General features: G+C 40.9%; 1 protein-coding gene across 1 annotated transcript in view; it reads left to right on the forward strand.

The window, feature by feature from the left end:
* LOC135218899 (notchless protein homolog 1-like) overlaps positions 1-20,493 on the forward strand; it is a 202,447-nt gene that overhangs the window by 85,332 nt on the left and 96,622 nt on the right. The window contains 7 exon segments of the mRNA XM_064255344.1: positions 1,523-1,668; positions 2,081-2,187; positions 2,522-2,677; positions 11,667-11,774; positions 12,107-12,169; positions 12,171-12,240; positions 12,472-12,609. Of these exon segments, the coding sequence (XP_064111414.1) occupies positions 1,523-1,668; positions 2,081-2,187; positions 2,522-2,677; positions 11,667-11,774; positions 12,107-12,169; positions 12,171-12,240; positions 12,472-12,609 (788 nt within the window).

A 20,493-nucleotide genomic window follows, 5' to 3' on the forward strand; every position in this document is an offset into this window, starting at 1 on the left:
AGAATGCATTGAAGCTCCCAAAATTGGCTTTTACTAATAAATTACCTAAATTATATTGTATATGTAGTATATCAGTATACTGAAGACTAGACTTACTATCATCGATATATGTACCCACAATATCATCATCGTATAGGCGAGGGAGGGTAACGTGTTAAATGTTATTAAGTTTCTCTTTGTACTGAATCATCATAAGCCAATGTGCATTGAACTTAGAGAATTAGCTGAAATTAATAATTAGTATGCCATATATGTATAAAGTATGCTTTGTAGTGTAGGCTAGGCTACCCTATATGTAAAGATGGTACTGATTACCTTAGTGTAGGCTACGCTAGTATAACATTCTTACGGTAAATTAGCATGGGCCGACTTACGTCCAAATCGATTTATGACTGGTTGTCCGTAACCGATTGCGGTAGTAAGTCGACTATTACCTGTAATGTAAAAATATATCAGTCCTATTCTCATTAACGTCATTTGTAACGTAACTATGGTAATTTTTTACTATCGTACGATGGTTGAAATGCAAGGAAAAAGGCTGTTTTTATCATATTCGTTGTTCACAGCAAATCAGCTGTTTCAGGCTGTATGCATTTTCCAAACAAGTACTATATCATTACTACGTACCGATACTTTCTGCATTCTCTTTTACTTTTTTAAACTTACTAGAAGATGGGATAGATTAAGAGAAGGAGTAAAAACGTAATAAAATAATTTTTTGAGGGTGAAAATTTGGTGCATGATATGCAAGATCGCGTGTTATGCGAGTATATACGGTATGTATAATGAATATAAACATTTCATAAAATATTTCATAAAAAAGGTTATTTCTCTCTCTCTCTCTCTCTCTCTCTCTTCTCTCTGACAAACAAACAAGAACTCAGAAAACAATACATAATATTCCTTTCATTGTCATCAAGATAGAGCATTACACATGCCCAATGCAAAATAAACAATTACTATCATGGTAACTCAAACTGCTTGCTATGTTTATTACATTTTATTTTAAACCGCTTATCATATACTACTAAAAAAAAAACATTTGGGAATGTTGCCATAATTTACACTAGGCAACCGCAGGCTGACGTAAGTTTTGGGAGTTGCCCCTCCTTTTATATTCCTTAGTGAGCAGGTTATTATGTTGTGATATTATACATGTGTGTGTGTGCATAAGTATGCTATATATATGACTTTTTATTGCACATGTTTCTAATGTATAATATAAAACAAGTCTTGACTGAAAAGAACAACATTTTACTATTTTCTTTTGCGTAAAAGTTAAATTTGGTCTTGGGGAATTTCTTTATTATACATAATATATATGAGTAAAATAAAGTTCAAAACATTAAAACTTTTACTAGCGAAATAGTTTTATCATGAAAAAATAAAGCAAGTTAAGCAATGTTATGACGGAATTTGTGAGAAGAGATAGAAAATGGCGCTCTGAAGAGGCTTATAGCAGTTCCCAATATTTCAAAGCAAGATGAAAGTAATGAATTGTTTTATTGCCTTTGACATCCAGATGCACATCTTCCCTTCCTGGACATGCTGAAGCAATTTTGTGTGCATCATTCAGTCCTGATGGGCAGCACATGGCATCTGGTTCAGGAGACACCACAGTACGATTTTGGGATATTAATACAGAAACTCCACATTTTGTTGGGAAAGGTAAGAAAGGTTTTTTTAGCAAGTTTTTTAATAGCAGTTCAAGTAGTCACAGATAAAGCAAATGATGGAGGCAAAGTACCTAAAAAAATTGATTTTATCATAAAAATCGTTATTTTGCACTTGAGGGAGTTATCATTGTCAACAATTATTATTTGATACTAAGATTGCTCTCAGGTCATTCATATTGCAAGCCATAATTACTTCTAATAGCATGCAGTTTGACTGTTTTCAAATTTTATAATTTTTTATTTCAAACAATTAATTCGTATTGTCACAGTGTTACTGTAAGAGATTTTGGGTATAATACATACTAGAAAGTAAGGTTATTTTCAATGCAAGTAAAATATAAAGATAAGATCTTGGACTGCATTTCAATTAATTTGTCTTCATCATTGAATATCTGTATTTTCAGCACATCGTCACTGGGTATTAGTCACATCCTGGTCTCCTGATGGGTTGCATTTAGCATCTGGTTGTAAAACAGGTCAAGTTATTGTTTGGGACCCAAGAACTGGAAAGGTATTGTTTTGAAATTCATTGAATTGAAGGCATCTCTTGATTACTGCTATTGTTATTGAGTGGTATAACCAGTTAATTATATATTTTCCTTTATCAGGATGTCCTTTAAATCCAATAAATTAAGGTGCAATTTTTGTAAATAAAGCCACTCAAGCATGTTGTAATTACAACACGTACTGTTAGTTTCATTAAACGTTTAGTAAGAATAATTTGCAGCACTTTCTTCTGGTGGGTTTGCCTTTTGCTTATAACTGTGGAATTGTCATTGGAAAGGATCATAGCTATAATGAACCTACATTGTTCTTTTATTAGCTGATGTGAATCTCATTTGCAGGCAGTGCGGACATTCTTAGGGCACAAACAATGGATTACAGCTTTGTGCTGGGAACCGCTTCATTTATCTGACCATCCTCAGTGTTCAAGAGTAGCTTCAGCGGGGAAGGATGGAGATATTAGAATATGGAACATACGACATGGTTCATGTGAAAGAGTAATAATACATTTCTACCATTACATAGCTATAGCTATCCGTAACGTTTTTGTTAATGCAACTTACCCAGTAATTATATGTACAGTAGTAGTTTCTACCCGGCGGCAGCTTGAATTCCCAAAATTCGTGGTTAAAAACTTCGTCCTGTGTCTGGTAGGTGAACAGCCTCCTCCCACTTTCTTGGGGGAAGAGGAACAACTACACGAAAATACATTAGTACCTTGACCTACGAGTTAAATAATGTACAGTTTGCTGAGGTACAAGTTGTCACTCGGTTTAGTTTTTGCTTTGTTACATGAGCAAAAAAATTGAGGTACGCGCTCAAGATGCTGCTGTTACATGCATGGCGTAGTGATGAAATTAAGACAAGGAAAGAAGAAAAAGTAAATATGTATGTTTCCATGAATCTTTTAAAAAATTATACATTACTTCACTGCATCCAATAACATAATATGTATTCTCATATTATTGTAGTATAAAATAGGCGGCACCCCCGGGTTTATGATGGGGGTTCCGTTCTTGAGACACGTCGTAAGCAGAAAATCGTCGTAAGCCGGAACATCATAAAAAATCCTAAGAAAACCTTACTTTTAATGCTATGGGTGCATTGAAAACTATGTAAACTGTATTCTTTTTGCATTTTTTCATCAAAAAACTTTCAAATATTGATTATTTTGCATTTTTGGTGTCATATTTCATCTGCCAGATCAGCGTTGTAGGCGTCCTAACCCTGGAAATAATGTCTGATGAATATAATTGAGAAGCGTCTTAACCTTGGAACGTCGTAAGCCGAACCTGTCGTAACCTGGGGACTGCCTGTACAGTGGTCCCCCCGTATTTGCGTACCAGACCCCCCCGTGAATAGTTAGAATCCGCGATGTTTGGAACCCCTATAAAAACTGCTAAAAACAGCCTATTTTGTAGTAAAAAACTAAAAAAAAAACACTAAAAATATTCATACTTGGTTTTTTTTAGTAGTTTTATCACAAAAAGTGCATTTTATGATTAAATTGATAAAAAAAAAAAAAAAAAAACAGGAATTTGTGGATATTTCTCATAGAAAATACCGCGAATGCGCAAATTTTCGGTGAATTAATGTGGGGAAACGTTCCTGAGAGAAATCTGCGAATGTGTGAGTCTGCGAATCCGGAGAACGCGAATATGGGGTGTCCACTGTACTAACATATCAGTCAATGTTTGGGTTTGGAAATCAGCTGATGGCAAATACGAGTTTATTTTACCATACGTATTAATACAATTCTGAGTGAATTTTCTTGCTTCTGGTTAGCATAAACAAATATCTAGATACTGGACGTATATGAGACAGGGTCATTTTTCGTTATGCAACGTGTTTTTAAGTCAAAATATGACTTGAATACATGTCGTTGTGACTGTGAACTAAATTATTTTTTTCGTTAACAGATTGTGTTGGTGGCATGTTTATTGAGTAAAAAGATTACATAATTCCGTTCGCTATTTTCACTTCATCATAATACGAGCTTTACGTTATTTATCTTTTATCAGCATGAAAGCAACAGTAAAATGTGTTCTTTCAAGCCCAGTAGTTTTGATTATAAAATTATTTTCTCTCAATTTTATCTACAGTTGTGTGTTTGATGGCATAAGTTATGGGAGTTTTTTCCTTGTTGCTGATGCATGATAATAGACATTAGCAGCTTGAACAGTTTTTCAGCTTCAGCTACAACTTGGCTTAAATTTAACAGTATATTTCCTTGTTGATCTTTGATCAATAGCGAATAAAGTTATTGCATAGAAATATCTCATTCCTATTGTTCATAATGTTATTTATAACATATCTACGGTAATTGTTTACTATCATACGGATGTTGTTATCCAATTCGGTTGTACTTAACAAAAAAAGTTGTTTCTTGTTCTGTTGTTCATGGCTATACACATTTACGCAACTAGCATAACGTTAAAACAATACTTTTATCATTCTCTTTTGCTGTTTTGGAACTTATTCAACTAGAAGATGGGATCAAGTTATGCTATTGTAATTTGGTCTCGCTCCCTTAGGCTATCGCAAAATCAGATTATCGTAAGACGAATTATCATAACTTGAACACTACCTGTACACTGTATAAAACCTTATTATATCTTTACATACCCATTCTATTATATTTTTATTCAATAATTGTTATTAAAAAATGTATTTTCCTTATTTCATAACATGAAACTTAAAAATATGGGGCGGCATTTTGAGGGCATTTTAAGTATTTTTAATGGGGAAAATTGATTTGATGTGCGAGCAGATTGAGCTATGAGCTCAGCCACGGAATGAATTAAACTCATAGGTCAAGGTACCACTGTACCTCAATTTTGTTTCTGCTGTCCTAGGACTAACATCGTTGTAGGAGAGCAACTTGTATTTTCCCATTGAATTTGACCTTGGAGCTTCATTTGGGTAAAGTATTTGGGCTTGTAGCCTGTTGTGGTTACCGTTTGTCAAATGTGGATTAACCCCCTTACGCCGAAGGGTATAATAAAAATCGTCTCCCGTATGCCGAGGCCGCCTCGGAGTGAGCGCCGAAGCGGAAAAAATATTTTTGTAAAAAATCACAGCGTGCTTAGTTTTCAAGATTAAGAGTTCATTTTTGGCTCCTTTTTTTGTCATTGCCTGAAGTTTAGTATGCAACCATCAGAAATGAAAAAATATCATTAATCATATATAAATAATGCAAATATATGATAGTGCGAAAACAAAATTTCATATATAATTTATTCAAATCGTGCTGTGAGCAAAACGGTTAAAGCTAACGAGTTAATTTTTTTTCGTTGTATTGTACACTAAATTGCGATCATTTTGGTATATAACACATTGTAAAACGATCAAAGCAACACAGAGAAAATATTATCACAAAATGATGCATGAATTCGTAACGCGCGGACGTAAAAAAAGGTTTTTTTCAAAAATTCACCATAAATCTAAATATTTTTCTAGAGACTTTCAATTTGTTTCAAAATGAAGATAAAATATTGAATATTACTAGACTGTAAGAGTTTTAGCTTACAATTGCAGTTTTCAACCATTTCGATCGAGTTAAAGTTGACCGAATGTCGAATTTTTTTTATATTTATTTTATAACAGCAAATATTTCGAAAATGAGAAACCTAAAACAACCTTCAATTAGTTATTGTTGTATTCTACATAAAATTGCGCACATTCTCATATATAAAACTCTATGAAACGCCTAATATGAAATGGAGCAAATATAACGATAATGCGACGTACGCATTTCGGAGATTTGCGGTGGAGAATCCGCGCGCAGAGTGAAGGAAAGTTTTTTTTTTTTAATTCACCATAAATCTAAATATTGCGCTAGAGACTCCGAATTTGTTTCAAAATGAAGATAAATGAATGAATATTACTAGACTGTAAGAGTTGTAGCTTACAATTGCGTTTTTCGACTATTTCGGTAAGAGCAAAGTGGACGAAATGTTGTTTTTTTTTTTTTTTTTTTTTTTTTTTTTTTTTTTTTTTTTTTTTTTTTTTTTTTTTTTTTTTTTTTTTTGATTTTTTTTTTTTTTTTTTTTTTTTTTTTTTTTTTTTTTTTTTTCGAATATTTTTTTTTTTTTTTTTTTTTTTTTTTTGTGGTTTTTTTTTTTTTTCTATTTATCATGATTTATATGCAAATATTTCAAAAATGATAAAAAGCTACCAACCTTCAATTTTTTTATTTTTAGTTTTGTAATTTTACATAAAAGTTGGCAGCACATTTTCATATATAAAAGTATTGTGTAAATCCGGCTTAATTTTAAAATGGTGTAAACATTACGACAATCGGACGAAAAATTTCTGATTTTTTCCGAAGAGTTACCGCGCGGACGTAAGGAAAAATGTTTTTTTTTCATATATTCACCATAAATCTAAATATTGTGCTGGAGACTTCCAATTTGTTGCAAAATGAAGGTAAATGATTGAATATTACTAGAATATAAGAGTTTTAGCTTACAATTGCGTTTTTTGACCATTTCGGTAGAGTCAAAGTTGACCGAAGGTTGAAATTTTGGTACTTATCGTTATTTATAGGAAAATATTTCAAAACTGATAAAAGCTACAACCATGGGTTGTTTTTAATTGTATTGTGCATGAAATTGCACACATTTCCATATATAAAACTTTATGTAACGGCCAATTTAAAATGGTGCAATCATTACGACAATCACACGAAAAAATTTATCGGAAGAGTTACCGCGCGGACGTAAGGAAAGTTTTTTTCATAAATTCACCATAAATCAAAATATTGTGCTAGAGACGTCCATTTTGTTGCAGGATGAAGGTAAATGATTGAATATTACTAGAATATAAGGTTTTAGCTTTCAATTGCATTTTTTGACCATTTCGGTAGAGTCAAAAGTTGACCGAAGGTTGAAATTTTGGCCCTTATCGTTATTTATATGAAAATATTTCAAAACAGATAAAAGCTACAATCATGAGTATTTTTTTTTGTTGTATTCTACATGCAATTGCGCACATTTTTATATATAATACTCCATGTAACGGCTAATTTAAAATGGTGCCAAAATTATGTCAAAGTGACGAAATAATTTCAGAGATGCGTCACTGATACTTTTTAGTGCGATAAGAAAGAAATTCACGCTTGCGTGCCCTGGTAATGATTGTAAACAAAACAACGCCTTGATCCGTGAGCTCCCAGCATCCCCCAAGGCACGTGATTCAAAAGTTTTTGGCTGGTAGGCCTATAAGTATTTTTCCGCGAATTTTTAAAAAAACTTTTATGTCGACGTTTAATACGTCCAATCGGCACCCGGGAGACAATTTATGTCAACGTTTAATACGTCCAATCGCCGTAAGAGGGTTAATTGTGTTAATTTTTGGTTATTCAGTGTTTTGACCAGCTTTTCTCTCACCAAGAATTGCCGATCCTTTGCTAGTTGTCTGGGTTACTTAACTTTAAGAGATGAATTATTTTTTCTTGTCTTTTATTGTTTTATTGATTTAACACCTTATTGTGTCAAAGGCTGGAATACTAGGTTAACTAAAGTCTTGTATGATGCACATACTATGTGCTTGCAAAGGTCAAGATTGTTCAATTACCAATACTTGTCAAGGATGTAAAGGATGAGATGAGAAAACGTGGAGGACTTTGACTTTTCATCTTAATAAACTTGAAAGGGATCATAAGAGGAAGGTGGCTTTTAGAGCTGAAAGTAAGGTAGCTAATAATGCAAATCCCAATAAAGGTGAGTGTTGAAGTACATGTTGCTTCTATGATTTCAAAATATATCATGTATGCTGAGTCCGCCTGCTCCGCCTTTAACAGAGTCACGATTGTCGGAGACAGATCACCTTGCGACTCTAGAAGAGAAGAGCGGCAACAAGTTTGGACTGATTGTGACTACAGTTATTCAGTTAGGTGAGTCAGTGAGATTCTTAATGAATAATTTTAAGAAAAGTGAAGTTGAAATGTTAGTGGAGGAGCAGCTGCCCAGCCAGCTGACGCTCCTAGGCAAAGGTTACTGCCAGACTCCCCTGAACCATGGAGGAGGTATAGTAGAGGCCCAAGGGAGGTTGGAGGGGTCTTGCCCATGGGTAGTCGCCCCCCAACCCCCCCCAAGTCGAACCTGTGCCGAACCTGTGCATTCCCAGGCAGTCAAGAAGTCAACTTCCAAGTCCAAGTCTCACAAGAAGTGAGAAGACTGTCCTCCATGTGTCCCATGAGCATGAAACTCCAGTTCTTCTGGAAGAACTGGGAAGAAAAAAGGGCAGAACCATGGATAGTACAGGTTTGAAAGAGGGCTACTCAATTCCTTTCAAAAAGCAACCACCGTTGGTGAACACTCCGGTCATATTAACATCTTACTCCATAGAATCGGAAAGTTTTTGGTCCTTGAGGAAGAAGAAACTGCCTTAATGAGGGAAAGTGGCATCAGAAAAAGTACAGAATGTGAAGTCGAGGGGGTCTAAAATCAGCTGTTTGTAGTCCTGAAAGCTACTGGAGGATATAGACCAGTCCCTCGATGTGAGCACATTGAATTTCTTTATAGCGAAAACGAAATTCAAAATGGAATTAGACAGACCACTCAGTCCTAAAAGCCATCTATGAGGGAGACTGGATGATCTCCCTAGATATGCAGACACGTATTTCCATGTGCTGATTCATCCATCCTCAAGGAAATACTGAGATTCCTTCATCAAAACAAAAGTCTTTCAATTCAAAGTGCTGATAGGTATAAAAATAATACTATACCTGGACTGATATGTTCACCCACGAAGGAGAAATGTATGGAGGACCTTCAAAAGACTGAATTGACAGAACGACTAGGATTGCTGGTAAATCTGCAGTAATTGTAATTGACAATTTCTCTATTTGGGGATTCAGATGGATTCTCTGAATTTTCAGATTTTGCCGTCCCCAAAGAGAATCGAATCTGCCTGAAAACAGTAAATAATATTTTATCGATACAGAAATATTCACTCGATGAGTTTGCTGGGCACACTATCGTCAACAGAACATTTTGTCAGGCTAGGAAGAATGCTTCTGAGAGTTTTGGAGTACTTCCTAAAGATCAACTAGGACAGAAAAAATCAACCAGACATGTTTGTTTTCCTCATAACAAAAGAGATCAAAGAGGATTTGAAATGGTGGCTACTAAGGGACAGGTATCATGAAGGAAAATCCTTGAGATGTCTTAACCCAGTCCTAGAGTTTTTTTCTGACGCATTGGATATTGGGGGGGAGCTCACCTCGGAGACCAGGAGATCTCAGGGATATGGTCCCAGGAGGAGAAACAAACCCATATAAACAATCTGGAATTGAATGTAATTCACAATTCATCTGGGCCTACTTGACTTCTGAGGGAAGGTAAGAGACAAAGTGATTACAGTGCATTCAGACAACACCACAACACGCTTATATAAGTTGACAGGAAGGAACGCACTCTTTCTCCCTCTTCGAAACGACGAGACCTTTTATTGGCAGAGCAGAACGGGACGAGACTAGACACCCATTTCATTCAGGGCAAACTCAATGTCTTAGTGGACCAATTGAGTCAAGACCAACAAATCCCTCTCCACAGACTGGACTCTGGATCTCAGAGTATGCGAACAGCTATGGAAACTGTGGGCCAAACCATTTCTGGATCTATTTGCCACATCCAGAAAACACAGACTTCCTCTGTTCTGCTCTTCGTTCCCAAACCCTAGAGCTTGGGGACAGATGCCCTTTTAGAAAGCTGATCAAACCTAGATGTACGCTTTTCCTCCTCTGTTCAACTTGAATAAGAGAGGTGCTGAACAAGCTCCAATCTCATCAAAATGTCACCATGACATTAATAGCTCCCTATTGGCCCACAAAAAGAATGTTTACTGATCTACTAGCCTTGTTATTGGACTACTCTAGGCTACTGCCCACCATTCCAGAGCTTCTCAGACAGCCCCATTTCAGGAGGTTTCACCAAAACCTGTCCACGCTAGCCCTGACAGGTTTTCAACTGTCGTCAGACTCCTTCAATTGAAGGGTTTTTCAAAAGCAGCGCCTTGGGCTATTGCAAACAGTAGACGATGATTGTCTAGCAGGCATAGTGGTTGATCTTTAGGTTGTGATGCAGGAGAAATAACATTTCTAAAACAGCTTTGGCACAGATAGCAGACTATCTCTTATACCTAGGATCTGGCCAAGATCTTTCGCAGTAAAGAATCTTTCTGATTTAGTAGGCACAGAAGTCGATGAAAGATCTTTGTCCTGTGGGATCCCCTGGGTATCATCTCCACAGGACAGAGAAGATCAGAGGGCCAATGAGTGACCTATGGTGCTCCATAAAAAATATCTTGAAACCTCTATCTAAAAATGCTGTCGTGTATTTTTATTAGAGATCTTTTTAAGAAGGCACATTTCCTAGTGGGAGAAGAACACTACCTGAACTTGTTGAACTTGAAAGTCCAAGGCTCATGAGGTAAGTGCAGTGGCTTACTTCTTAGCCTTAAAACATAAACTTGTCTCTGGTCGATATATTGCATACAACTTACTGGAGATGTAAGTCAGGTTTTTGCAATGTACTACCTGAAAGAGATGGAAACTGCATACAACATTTGCATAACACTGGGATCTTTGTCAGTAGCTGGCACGATTGTAGGGGAGAAGGCGTGAAGGCACATTTTCTTCTCATAATATTTTAAACAAATAATCTTGGAGTTTATGAGGAAAGTATTCATTTGTTATTTTTAATTTAGGAGATGGAATTTGTAGGTTAACAGGCATTTTATTTGGACATTTATGACTTCACTTTAACCTTGGGCAGGGGCTAGGTTTGAATTTCTTATTGTCTGTTGTTTTGTCTTGTGGTGTTTTTGTTTGGTATCAACTTCTTCAGCTAGCGGTATATTCTTCAGCTGGGAAGTTGTCCTGTGCTGATGGAGGTGTTCAAGGCCACACCGTTGCAACACTAGGGTTGAGAAAAGCTCTCATTAGAGGCAGTACCTACCTGAAGCAGCTCTCTCCCCAGGTAAGGAACAATTAAAGTTTTTATAAATGTGCTATGAATTTTTGTATATATCTTGAAGATGTCCATGAACCTCCACCACCTTTCAATGTGGGATTCAGCTGTATAATTACTGGGTAAGTTAACCAAGAGAAATGATATTTTTTTAATAAAAAAGGTTTTATTAGTACTTACCCAGTATTTATAATAGAGCCCACCCTCCTCCCCTCAAATAGACATTATTGAGGGGGCAAACAAAATTGAGGTATTTTCATGTACTAGTTGTTGCTCTTCCCCAGAAAGTGGGAGAAGCCTGTACTCCTACTGGACACAGGAAGAAGTTTTTAACCACAAATTTTGGGAATTCAAGCTGCCATTGGGTAGAAACTACATCTGTATAATTACTGGGTTAGTACTAATAAAATTTTATTTTATTATAAAAATATAATTTTTCTGAACATTTTAGAAAATATTACCTAACATGCTCTTTCATTTGTGCCTTCATACATTCACCTTTGTTTTTCAGGTGCTTTCCAATCATGTCAAAAGTGTAACAGCTTGAGATGGGGAGGTGAAGGATTAATATTTCTCTGCTTCACAGGATAGAACTATTAAAGTTTGGAGAGCATCTGATGTAAGTGTTTTGATGATGCTTATAAGAAAGAATTGGAATTATTGACATTTCTTTCTGTTAAATTTTTTTGCCATATCTACAATTGAGAGGGGATATGTGAATGAAATGCCTGTCTTTCTGTATGCGTAAGAATCAAAAGATAATGTTTTTTTAATGTATGGAAAGATTCCAGTGAAAATGGGAAATTTTTTTAAGTCTGAGAACTTATAAACACTGCAATGATAATAAATGCTTAAGTGGATATGAAAATTTTCTGCTCAAAAAGGTTAAAGTTTCTTGCATAAAAGTTGTTAGGAATTATAGAAATACTGACAAGTTGAATATTTCTGCAGGGCGTTATGTGTCGAACTTGCAGGGGTCATGGACATTGGGTTAATACATTAGCCTTGAATACCTGACTATGTTTTACGTACTGGTGCATTTGAGCCCCAGGCTTTAATGAAACCAAGACCAGAATTTCTACCAGGTAAGAAACTTTTTCTAGTTTTACATCAAGAGCGGCGAGAACTTTCTCCAGCACAAGGTACTGGGTGGAGTGCAGTAAATGATGAAAACAACTGTAAAGTTGATGTAATATGACTTATGTTTTATGAACAGGGATGAAGAAACTTATCCTTTATTATTTGTTTGTTGATATTTAAGTTTATCACCTTAAAATATTATATTTTAATCTGTTACTTTTATCTTGTATATTTAGATGAAGAAAGATTAGCATGTGCAGAAAACCGGTATCAGACAGCATTAAAGTGTGCTGGAGGTGTTGAAAGATTAGTATCAGGGTCTGATGATTTCACATTATTTTTGTGGGAGCCATCTAAAGAAAAAAAGCCCATTGGTAAGGAATTTTTTAGTTTACTGCTGGTTGGTTAGGTTGATATTTTCTGAATGCTGGGGTATCTCAGATTTGACTTATGTCAAACCTTGATATGTAGAGTCTGTATTTTATAAATAATAGATGTAATTATCGATCATTCAAGCCTGATGATCTAACAATTTATATAGCAGTGGTAATTTAGCCTGAGATCCCTTCAAAACTGATGATATAAATGCACATGTAAGGTCTACTGCCTGTCTAACCTTAGAACTCTTAATGTGAAATTTGTAAGAAGCCAGACCCTAGTGATTTACATATATATTGATTAAACATAGTTAATAAGTATCCCTAAAATAATAAAACAATAGGATAATTTCTAGCGCCTAGCTGGATCTGGTTAAAAAGCAGATGAAAGCAAGGAATCTTGTGATATCTGGCAATGCATGCGTAGATCAGGTGAAGAGTGGTCAAACGCCGATCATCTACGCCAGTCTTTTCTTAGCCACCTGGGCGAGAGTTGTGTTTTCCTCTCTTGGCCTTTTCCCGGTTCGTTGCCCGTTTCGTTTCCTTTAGTGTGTATGTGTGTGTTTTTACCTGGTATTATGGCTTCTTCTGCTCCTTCTCGGCATCAGCGTATGTGCCCCAGAATTCCTGGGTTCCCGTGTTCTCATTTTTTGGCTTCGTCAGAGACAGACCCTCACATCACATGCAGTAGGTGTTGTTCGAATTTTTGTACGATTACGAATCCTTGTACGGAATGCCGGGCATGGCCTAAGGAGCAGTGGAGGAAGTTTTATGGTAAGAGGGAACATCGGAGAATCTCCACTCTTCCTACTTGAGAGGGCTTTGCTCCTATTCCCGATGTTTCGTCTTCCGCAGTAGTCAACCCCCATAGTAGCGTTGTCCCTGCATCTCCTTCCCTTTCTTCCATTGATTCGTCGATGGAAGTATCGGGAGGTTGCCAGGGTATTTTTTGTCATGTAGCCCCCTCTTCCTCAGGAGCTTTTCCGGTTCCCGAGAAGGGTGAGGTTTTTTCATCATTCTCTTCTCTTCCAGAGTCGGAGGCGTCCAAAATGGTGGCGATTTGGAAGACGCTTGGGCTAGGGGGTACCCCATCCTTGGGGGGGTTGCTAGCGGATTTTGTGGAGGCTCGCACTCCCCCTTCCCGGTCCAGCCAGGCCATCCCCCCTCCTCCCGGCCTCGCCTCGGCGGGTGGGAGCAGTCGGCCATCTTGTATTGCTCCGCCGGTGTCTGCCGTCGCTTTGTATCGGAGTGAAGCTGTGGCATCAGCCCCCGTTGATGATGTCATGGGGTCCATCTTTGCGTATTCCTCCGCCAGTGCCGTCTCTTTCCCCCTTGCACAGAGGGGAAGCCGTGACGTCACTCTCATCGATGACGTATCTCCCATTCGCTTCCTCTGATCCACCTTGCTTAGCCGCGACATCATCACTGCCGCCCAGTTCGGAGCCTTTCTCTGGCACATCAGTCTGAGGTCATATGCCAGGCAGTGCTTCAGAGGCTGGACTCTATTGGATGTGAAGTTGGCTGCCTTATTGGTTGGGAGGACTGGTAGGAAACGTGTTGCTTCGTCCCCGCCCTTCCGAGAAGAGTGCGCTTGAGAAGCTAGTGCTGTCCTCCTCTCCCTCTTCCCCCTCTATGCCTCGTCGGCGTATTAAGCGTTGGAAGGCTAAGGACTTTGCCCTTCCTTCGCCGTCGAGGGAGGAACAACGCGGACATGTTCCCGAGAGTGCTGTGGTTTCGGGCAGTGTTAGTGATTTGTGTTCTGCAGGGGTTGCTTTGCCGCCGAATCTTGAACGTGCAACCACCCCACCCCCCGTTCTGTCCTTGCACATCGCGAGTGTGTTGCAACCTCCCCTGCCCGTGCATGTGATGTTAGTGCTCCTTCTTCTCCAAGGCCTATTCGCCACTGTAAAGACCTGAAGGCGCCTGTCAAGAGGTCGAAGGTAGTGAGCACGGAGGTGGTGCAGCCGGAGTGTTTGCCTGCCTCTCTAACTGGTGCTTCCAAGACTTAGACTATAAGGGATTCTCCGTCAATCTCTAGTGCTCGAGTTTCCCTCCCCATCTCACGTACGTACGGCCACCACGCCCTTGTCCGTTCATGGACGTCTGGAGACACCTGTTGAGGTAAGTGATGTGCCTAGTGTTACAGTGGGTCCGTCTCGGAGGCTGACGCTTGGACCCAGCCCAGATATGTTTGTAGGGGTTTCAGACTGTTTAGCTGCTAACCCTTCTGTGAATTTTGGTGAAGAAGGCGCGTTAGAAGAGCCTACACATCCTTCTCGTCGTCGGTCGCCAGTGCCAGAGTAGGAGGGCGGGGACACGCAGGAGTTTCTGTCTTCCTTTTCGGAAGTTGTTGATCTCATTCGTGGGTTCAACAATTTGGAAAGAAGGACTCAGGCTCAGTCGTCTTACACTCCTTCTTGCTTGGAAGCCTTGGTGGGAGCTACTCAGGACCCCAAATCATCTCTTTTAGCTGATGTTGTCGGGGCACATTCAGTCGGTCTTGCAGAAGGTTAACGCCTCTGTTTCTAGAGGCTCTAGAGGCTCTACCAAACTACTACCCCACCTCTCACAAGACAGGAAGTACTATGCTACGAGCTTTGCGTTTTTGTTGTCACGCCACCTTAACCCAGACGTCATTCGCCTGAAGCCGGGTTTGACTTTGGAACAGGTGAGGTCAGTGGCTCCGTCCTTGTCTCTGCAAGACTCCTTAGCTTTGGAATGTACAGCGGCCTCCATGTTGCAGACGGTTTCTTGGCTGGACCTCTGGTATGTGGTGATTGCCAAGATAGCTTCTGACAGGTTCCCCTGAATGGGTTAGTTGATTGCTGCCGTCGCTTGCCAGTCTATTGCAGTCCGGGGGCAAGGCGTTTCTTGTTTGGCTCACCTCAATGCCAATTTATGGGCTAATCTTCTTCTGGTTAGGAGGGACGCGGCTTTGTCTAGGATGGAGAGGTCGCTTGACACCAAGTCTTTGCTGGCCTTGAGGAACGGTGATCTGTTGGAGTCACAATTCTTGTTTCCACGGACAGAACTCGAAAATGCGATAGACCGACGCCGGGCTGACACCAAGAACCGAGTGGTGCACCAAGCCGTGTCTAAATCAGAGGCCCGCCCTCGGAGACGTCCGGCCCCTCCTCCTCCCCTGGTCCAGCAGCAGTCGAGGAGATCGTCGCCTGGTAGGCCATCGAGGACCTCGAGTTTGGCAGGGCCTTCCCGTTCGACACAGCCCAAGTCTCAAAATCAACGCCCCTTTCGCTCTTGTTCCTTTAAACCAAGAAGAGGCCCCAGGGGCAGAGGTCAAGGGGGCCGTCGGTAGATTGGGCGCCTCTCCCTCTCCTGCGCCACAGGTGGGGGTTTGCCTGGCCGGCCATTGGGCCAAGTGGCAGAGTTATGGGGCGGAGAAGTGGGTGGTAGATGTCCTTTGGGTGGGATACCTGTTGCCATTCGACTTCTCTCCTCTGTCAGACAAGCCGCAGCTCAGGAAGACGTATCCCCCAGATTCTCTGAAGTTCTTGGCTCTTCAGGAGGAAGTGTAGAAAATGCTGGACAAGGATGCGATAGAGGAAGTAGTGCGTCTGTCCCCAGGGTTTTATAGTCACATCTTCTTGGTGCCCAAGGCGTCGGGAGGATGGAGGCCTGTGATCGACTTATCCACCTTGAATCGCTTCATCAGGAAGACACGGTTCAAGATGGAGACTCCGCGCTCGGTGTTGGCAGCTGTGACGGAAGGCGACTTCGTGTTGTCAATAGATTTGAAGGACGCATACTTCAAAATCCCTGTTCATCCCACGTCCAGGAAGTTCCTTCGCTTCTCTCTGGCGGACAAGATCTTCGAGTTCAAAGTCTTGTTCTTTGGGCTGACGACAGCCCCTCAAGTGTTCACAAGGGTCATCTCTCTCGTGTCAAGTTGGGCCCATGCTCAGGGGATCCGTTTGCTGAGGTACCTCGACTATTGGTTGGTCTTGGCAGTTTCCAAGGAGAAGCTGCTGCAAGACAGGGATCGTCTTCTTCGGTTCTGTCTGGACCTGGGCATATTAGTCAACCAGGAAAAGTTGAACCTCGTACCCAGTCAAAGGATTCTTTACCTGGGCATGGTCATCGATACGACAGTGGCAAGAGTTTTCCCGTCGGATCAGAGATTGGAGAAGTTGCGGGCTGTGGCGCGCAACTTCCTGTCAAAGTCGCATCAGTCGGCTCATCAGTGGCAGGTTCTTCTGGGAGTGCTATCTTCCCTGGAGAAGGTGGTCCCTAATGAGCGTCTTCATCTTCGGTCTCTGCAATGGAGACTGGGGAAATTCTGGTCTCTGGCGGGGGACTCTCCCCTGTTTATGGTCCCACTGTCTTTGAAAGTGAGAGAAGACCTTCGTTGGTGGTTGGACGACCAGAATTTATTGAAGGGCGTCCCTCTGCGTTCTCTCCCTCTGGACTTCCTTCTGTTCTCGGACACTTCCCTCGCAGGTTGGGGCGCGCACTTAGGTGGCCTCATCGCTTCAGGCGTTTGGGGTTTGGAGGACAAGCAGCAGCATATCAACGTTTTGGAGTTGAAGACGGCTTTCTTGGGTCTGAAGGAGTTACGGGGGATGGTAGAGGGTCAATATGTTGTTCTCATGTCGGACAACACCACGGTGGTAGCCTACATGAACAAACAGGGAGGCCTGGTTTCTCAGCAACTTCATGCCTTGACCGTCGAGCTTCACCAGTGGGCAATCAGCAATTCAATAGAGCTCTCAGCCAGGTATATCCCAGGGAAACAGAACGTGGTCGCAGACAAACTCAGTCACCGGGATCAGATCCTAGGCACAAAGTGGTCCCTTCATCAAGTGGTGGCAGACAAGCTTCCAGATTTGGGGGAGACCCATGCTGGACCTTTTCACTACACGCTACAACAGGAAGCTGGAGGTGTTCTGTTCAGTGGTCCCAGATCCCTTAGCATTGGCAGAAGACGCATGCCAACATCCCTGGGACAACCTGGAGGTGTATGCCTTCCCTCTGTTTTGTTTGATTCATCAGGTTCTGAACAGGCTGATGAGTTCACATGGTCTCAGAATGACTTTGGTAGCCCCTCTGTGGCCTCAGGCGGAATGGTTTCCAGATCTGCTGTAGTTGTTGTCGGAGATTCTGAGGGAGATTTCCCCTTGGCGGCATCTCCTGTGTCAGCCCCATGTAGAAAGGTTCCACCAGTCGGTAGAATCCCTGTCTCTTCACGGTTGGAGGCTATCAACTATCTCCTCCGAGAGAGAGGCTTTTCTCAGAAATCAGCTGGGCACATGTCCAGCAGTTTACCAAGGCAAATGGGCGATCTACTGTGATTGGTGTCGTAAACGGGGTTTTTCTCCACTTGCGACCTCTATTCAGCGAATAGCAGACTTTTTAACGACCTCTATTCAGCGAATAGCAGACTTTTTAACCTTCCTCAGAGACGAAAAAACGTTTGTCCGTTTCCGTATTAGAGGCTACAGGCGGCACTGAGTTTGGTGTTACGCCTGAAGGGTATCGAAATCTCCTCTTCCTGGGAACTTTCCCTGCTAGTTAAGGGGTTTGAGCAGTCGAGTTCTCCTAGAGAGCTCAAGCCTCCAACATGGGATGTTTCCTTGGTGTTTAAGAGCTTAACTAAGAGTCCATATGAGCCCTTGCATCGCTCATCTGACAGGAACCTGATGCTCAAGACAGTTTTCCTTTTGGCTTTGGCATCTTCCAAAAGGGTAGGAGAGCTCCACGGTCTGAGTTATGAGGTGAAGCACATCAGGGGTTGGAAGTCAGTGTCCTTTGAATTTGTCCTGGAATTCGTGGAGAAGACCCAAAATCCCTCGGTGCATGATGACAGGTTCGCTTTGTTTTCCATTCCAACACTGACTGACTTTGTGGGTGGTGATGGTCAAGAGCTTTTGTTGTGCCCTGTCCGGGCCCTGCGTTGCTATCTTAAAAGGACTCGGCACCTTAGACCAGAATGCTGCAGACTTTTTGTTAGTACAGGCCGTACAAAGAAAGAGGTGTCTAAGAATACTATCTCTTTTTGGATACGGGAAGCCATCAGACAGGCATACTTGACTCTTGATGATTCCATCACCATGTCTGTGCAGGCCAGAGCACATGACGTTAGGGGTATTGGTCCGTCTCTGGCTTTCAAAAAGAACTTTGCTGTACATAGAGTGCTGAGCGCTGGTACTTGGTTACGCCAGTCCACGTTCACCTCCTTCTATCTTAAGGATGTTGCCTACAGATCTATGGACATGTTTTCCCTGGGTCCTGTGGTGGCTGCCCAACAGGTTGTGTAACTCATAGTTGCCCTTAACGGGGCACCTTTGTATCTTACCTAAGATGATTGTGTGGATGAGAGAATGAGTGAGTTGGCTGGTCTCCTTCTTTCTCTTGTACCTTTCCTTCTTCCTTCGGGCGGTTTAAGGAATTGACATGTCATTTGCTGGACTGGTCTGATACAGGTGAGTGAGGTAGCCATACTGGTAGTGTGGTCGTGTAATATATAATATCTTACCCACTATTTAGTAACATAGGCTCCGCTCCTGGGCAAGGAGGAGTTGGGAGTACTACAAACCCTAGTGCCTTGGCCCCCTCAAAGTGAGACCACCTTGACGTGGTGAGGGGGCTCTTGAACCCCTGGAATTTGTTCCCGGGTTTGAGTCCAAGAGTCTCATGTATTTAAAATATTATAAAGGGATTTTGACGAAGGAAAAATCTATTTCTGGGGGAAGACCTGTGTCGCCCGGTGAAAAGTTCGTGTAGCTGACTTTTCTAAGTATAAATAGATTCTAAATATACCAGAGAAAAAAGCTAGCATGCTATGCTGAGGTTACTACCCTCGCTCAGCACCCAATGGGTGTCGGGTATAAAGTACAAGGCGAGTGGAAGCCACTATTCACAGGTTTTCTGCCAATTAGAAGATTCCTTTCCAAAATCCCTCTCACGGTAAGAGCCGTTGCAACTGTTACTCCTCCTTCCTCGCTCTCGCTACTACTACCCGACTCGCGCACCACCTGCAATCCTGGAATAGACATCCTAGCTTGGATTGGTTAAGGGTGGGGAAAGAAAAATAGCAGGGCTGGGTTCACCGGGCGACACAGGTCTTCCCCCAGAAATAGATTTTTCCTTCGTCAAAATCCCTTTTCTGGGTTCGACCTGTGTCTGCCGGTGAAAAGGTATTAGAGAATCCCCATCCAAGCTCAATGGATACCAAATAAAATATATAAAAAGGGGTTAATGAAACCTAAGGTTGTTTCATTTAAAAGAATAATTTTTAATGCATAATGAGGTAGGAATTTACTTACTTACTAATTTTACTAGGACTTAAACTATGGCTTAGAACTAGTAATAATAAAATAATATAATACAGTTTTTAAGCATGGTATCTGGAAAAATATACAGGGTATGTACAGACAGATCCATTAAGAAATTATGGGCTCAACACTATATACATGTTCCAGTGGCAGGATGACAACCAACCATCATGACCCGGGGGCGAGAGGTTTGGTAGGGAATACGCGAGGCAGGTAGGAAGGGAGGCAAGGCGAGTATTAAGGGGAAGGAAGTGACCAAAGGTTAAGGAAAGGATTTAGACAAGATTCATCATTCAAGGGAGACTATGCTCCCTGCAGCAACTGCTTGAAATTTAAGGACCTCTAGGTTTCTTAGTGTCGTTTAAAAACTGCTGGAGATTTCCAACCCATATATTTCTTCAGGTTGTGAAAGTAGTTAATGGAGGTAGCCACTGCTCGGATATCATGGACGTGTGGGATTGAATCCGGATTTGCCTGTTTAATAAAGTAGAGTATTTGTTGTCTAATACCTTTAAGAGAAATCGTACCACCTTTCTCTCTTATGAAAAGGGGGCCTGAAGATTTTTTGGATGTTCTGGCTAAGAAGGAT

The sequence above is a fragment of the Macrobrachium nipponense genome, chromosome 1 (assembly GCF_015104395.2).
Source record: "Macrobrachium nipponense isolate FS-2020 chromosome 1, ASM1510439v2, whole genome shotgun sequence".
NCBI lineage: Eukaryota > Metazoa > Arthropoda > Malacostraca > Decapoda > Palaemonidae > Macrobrachium > Macrobrachium nipponense.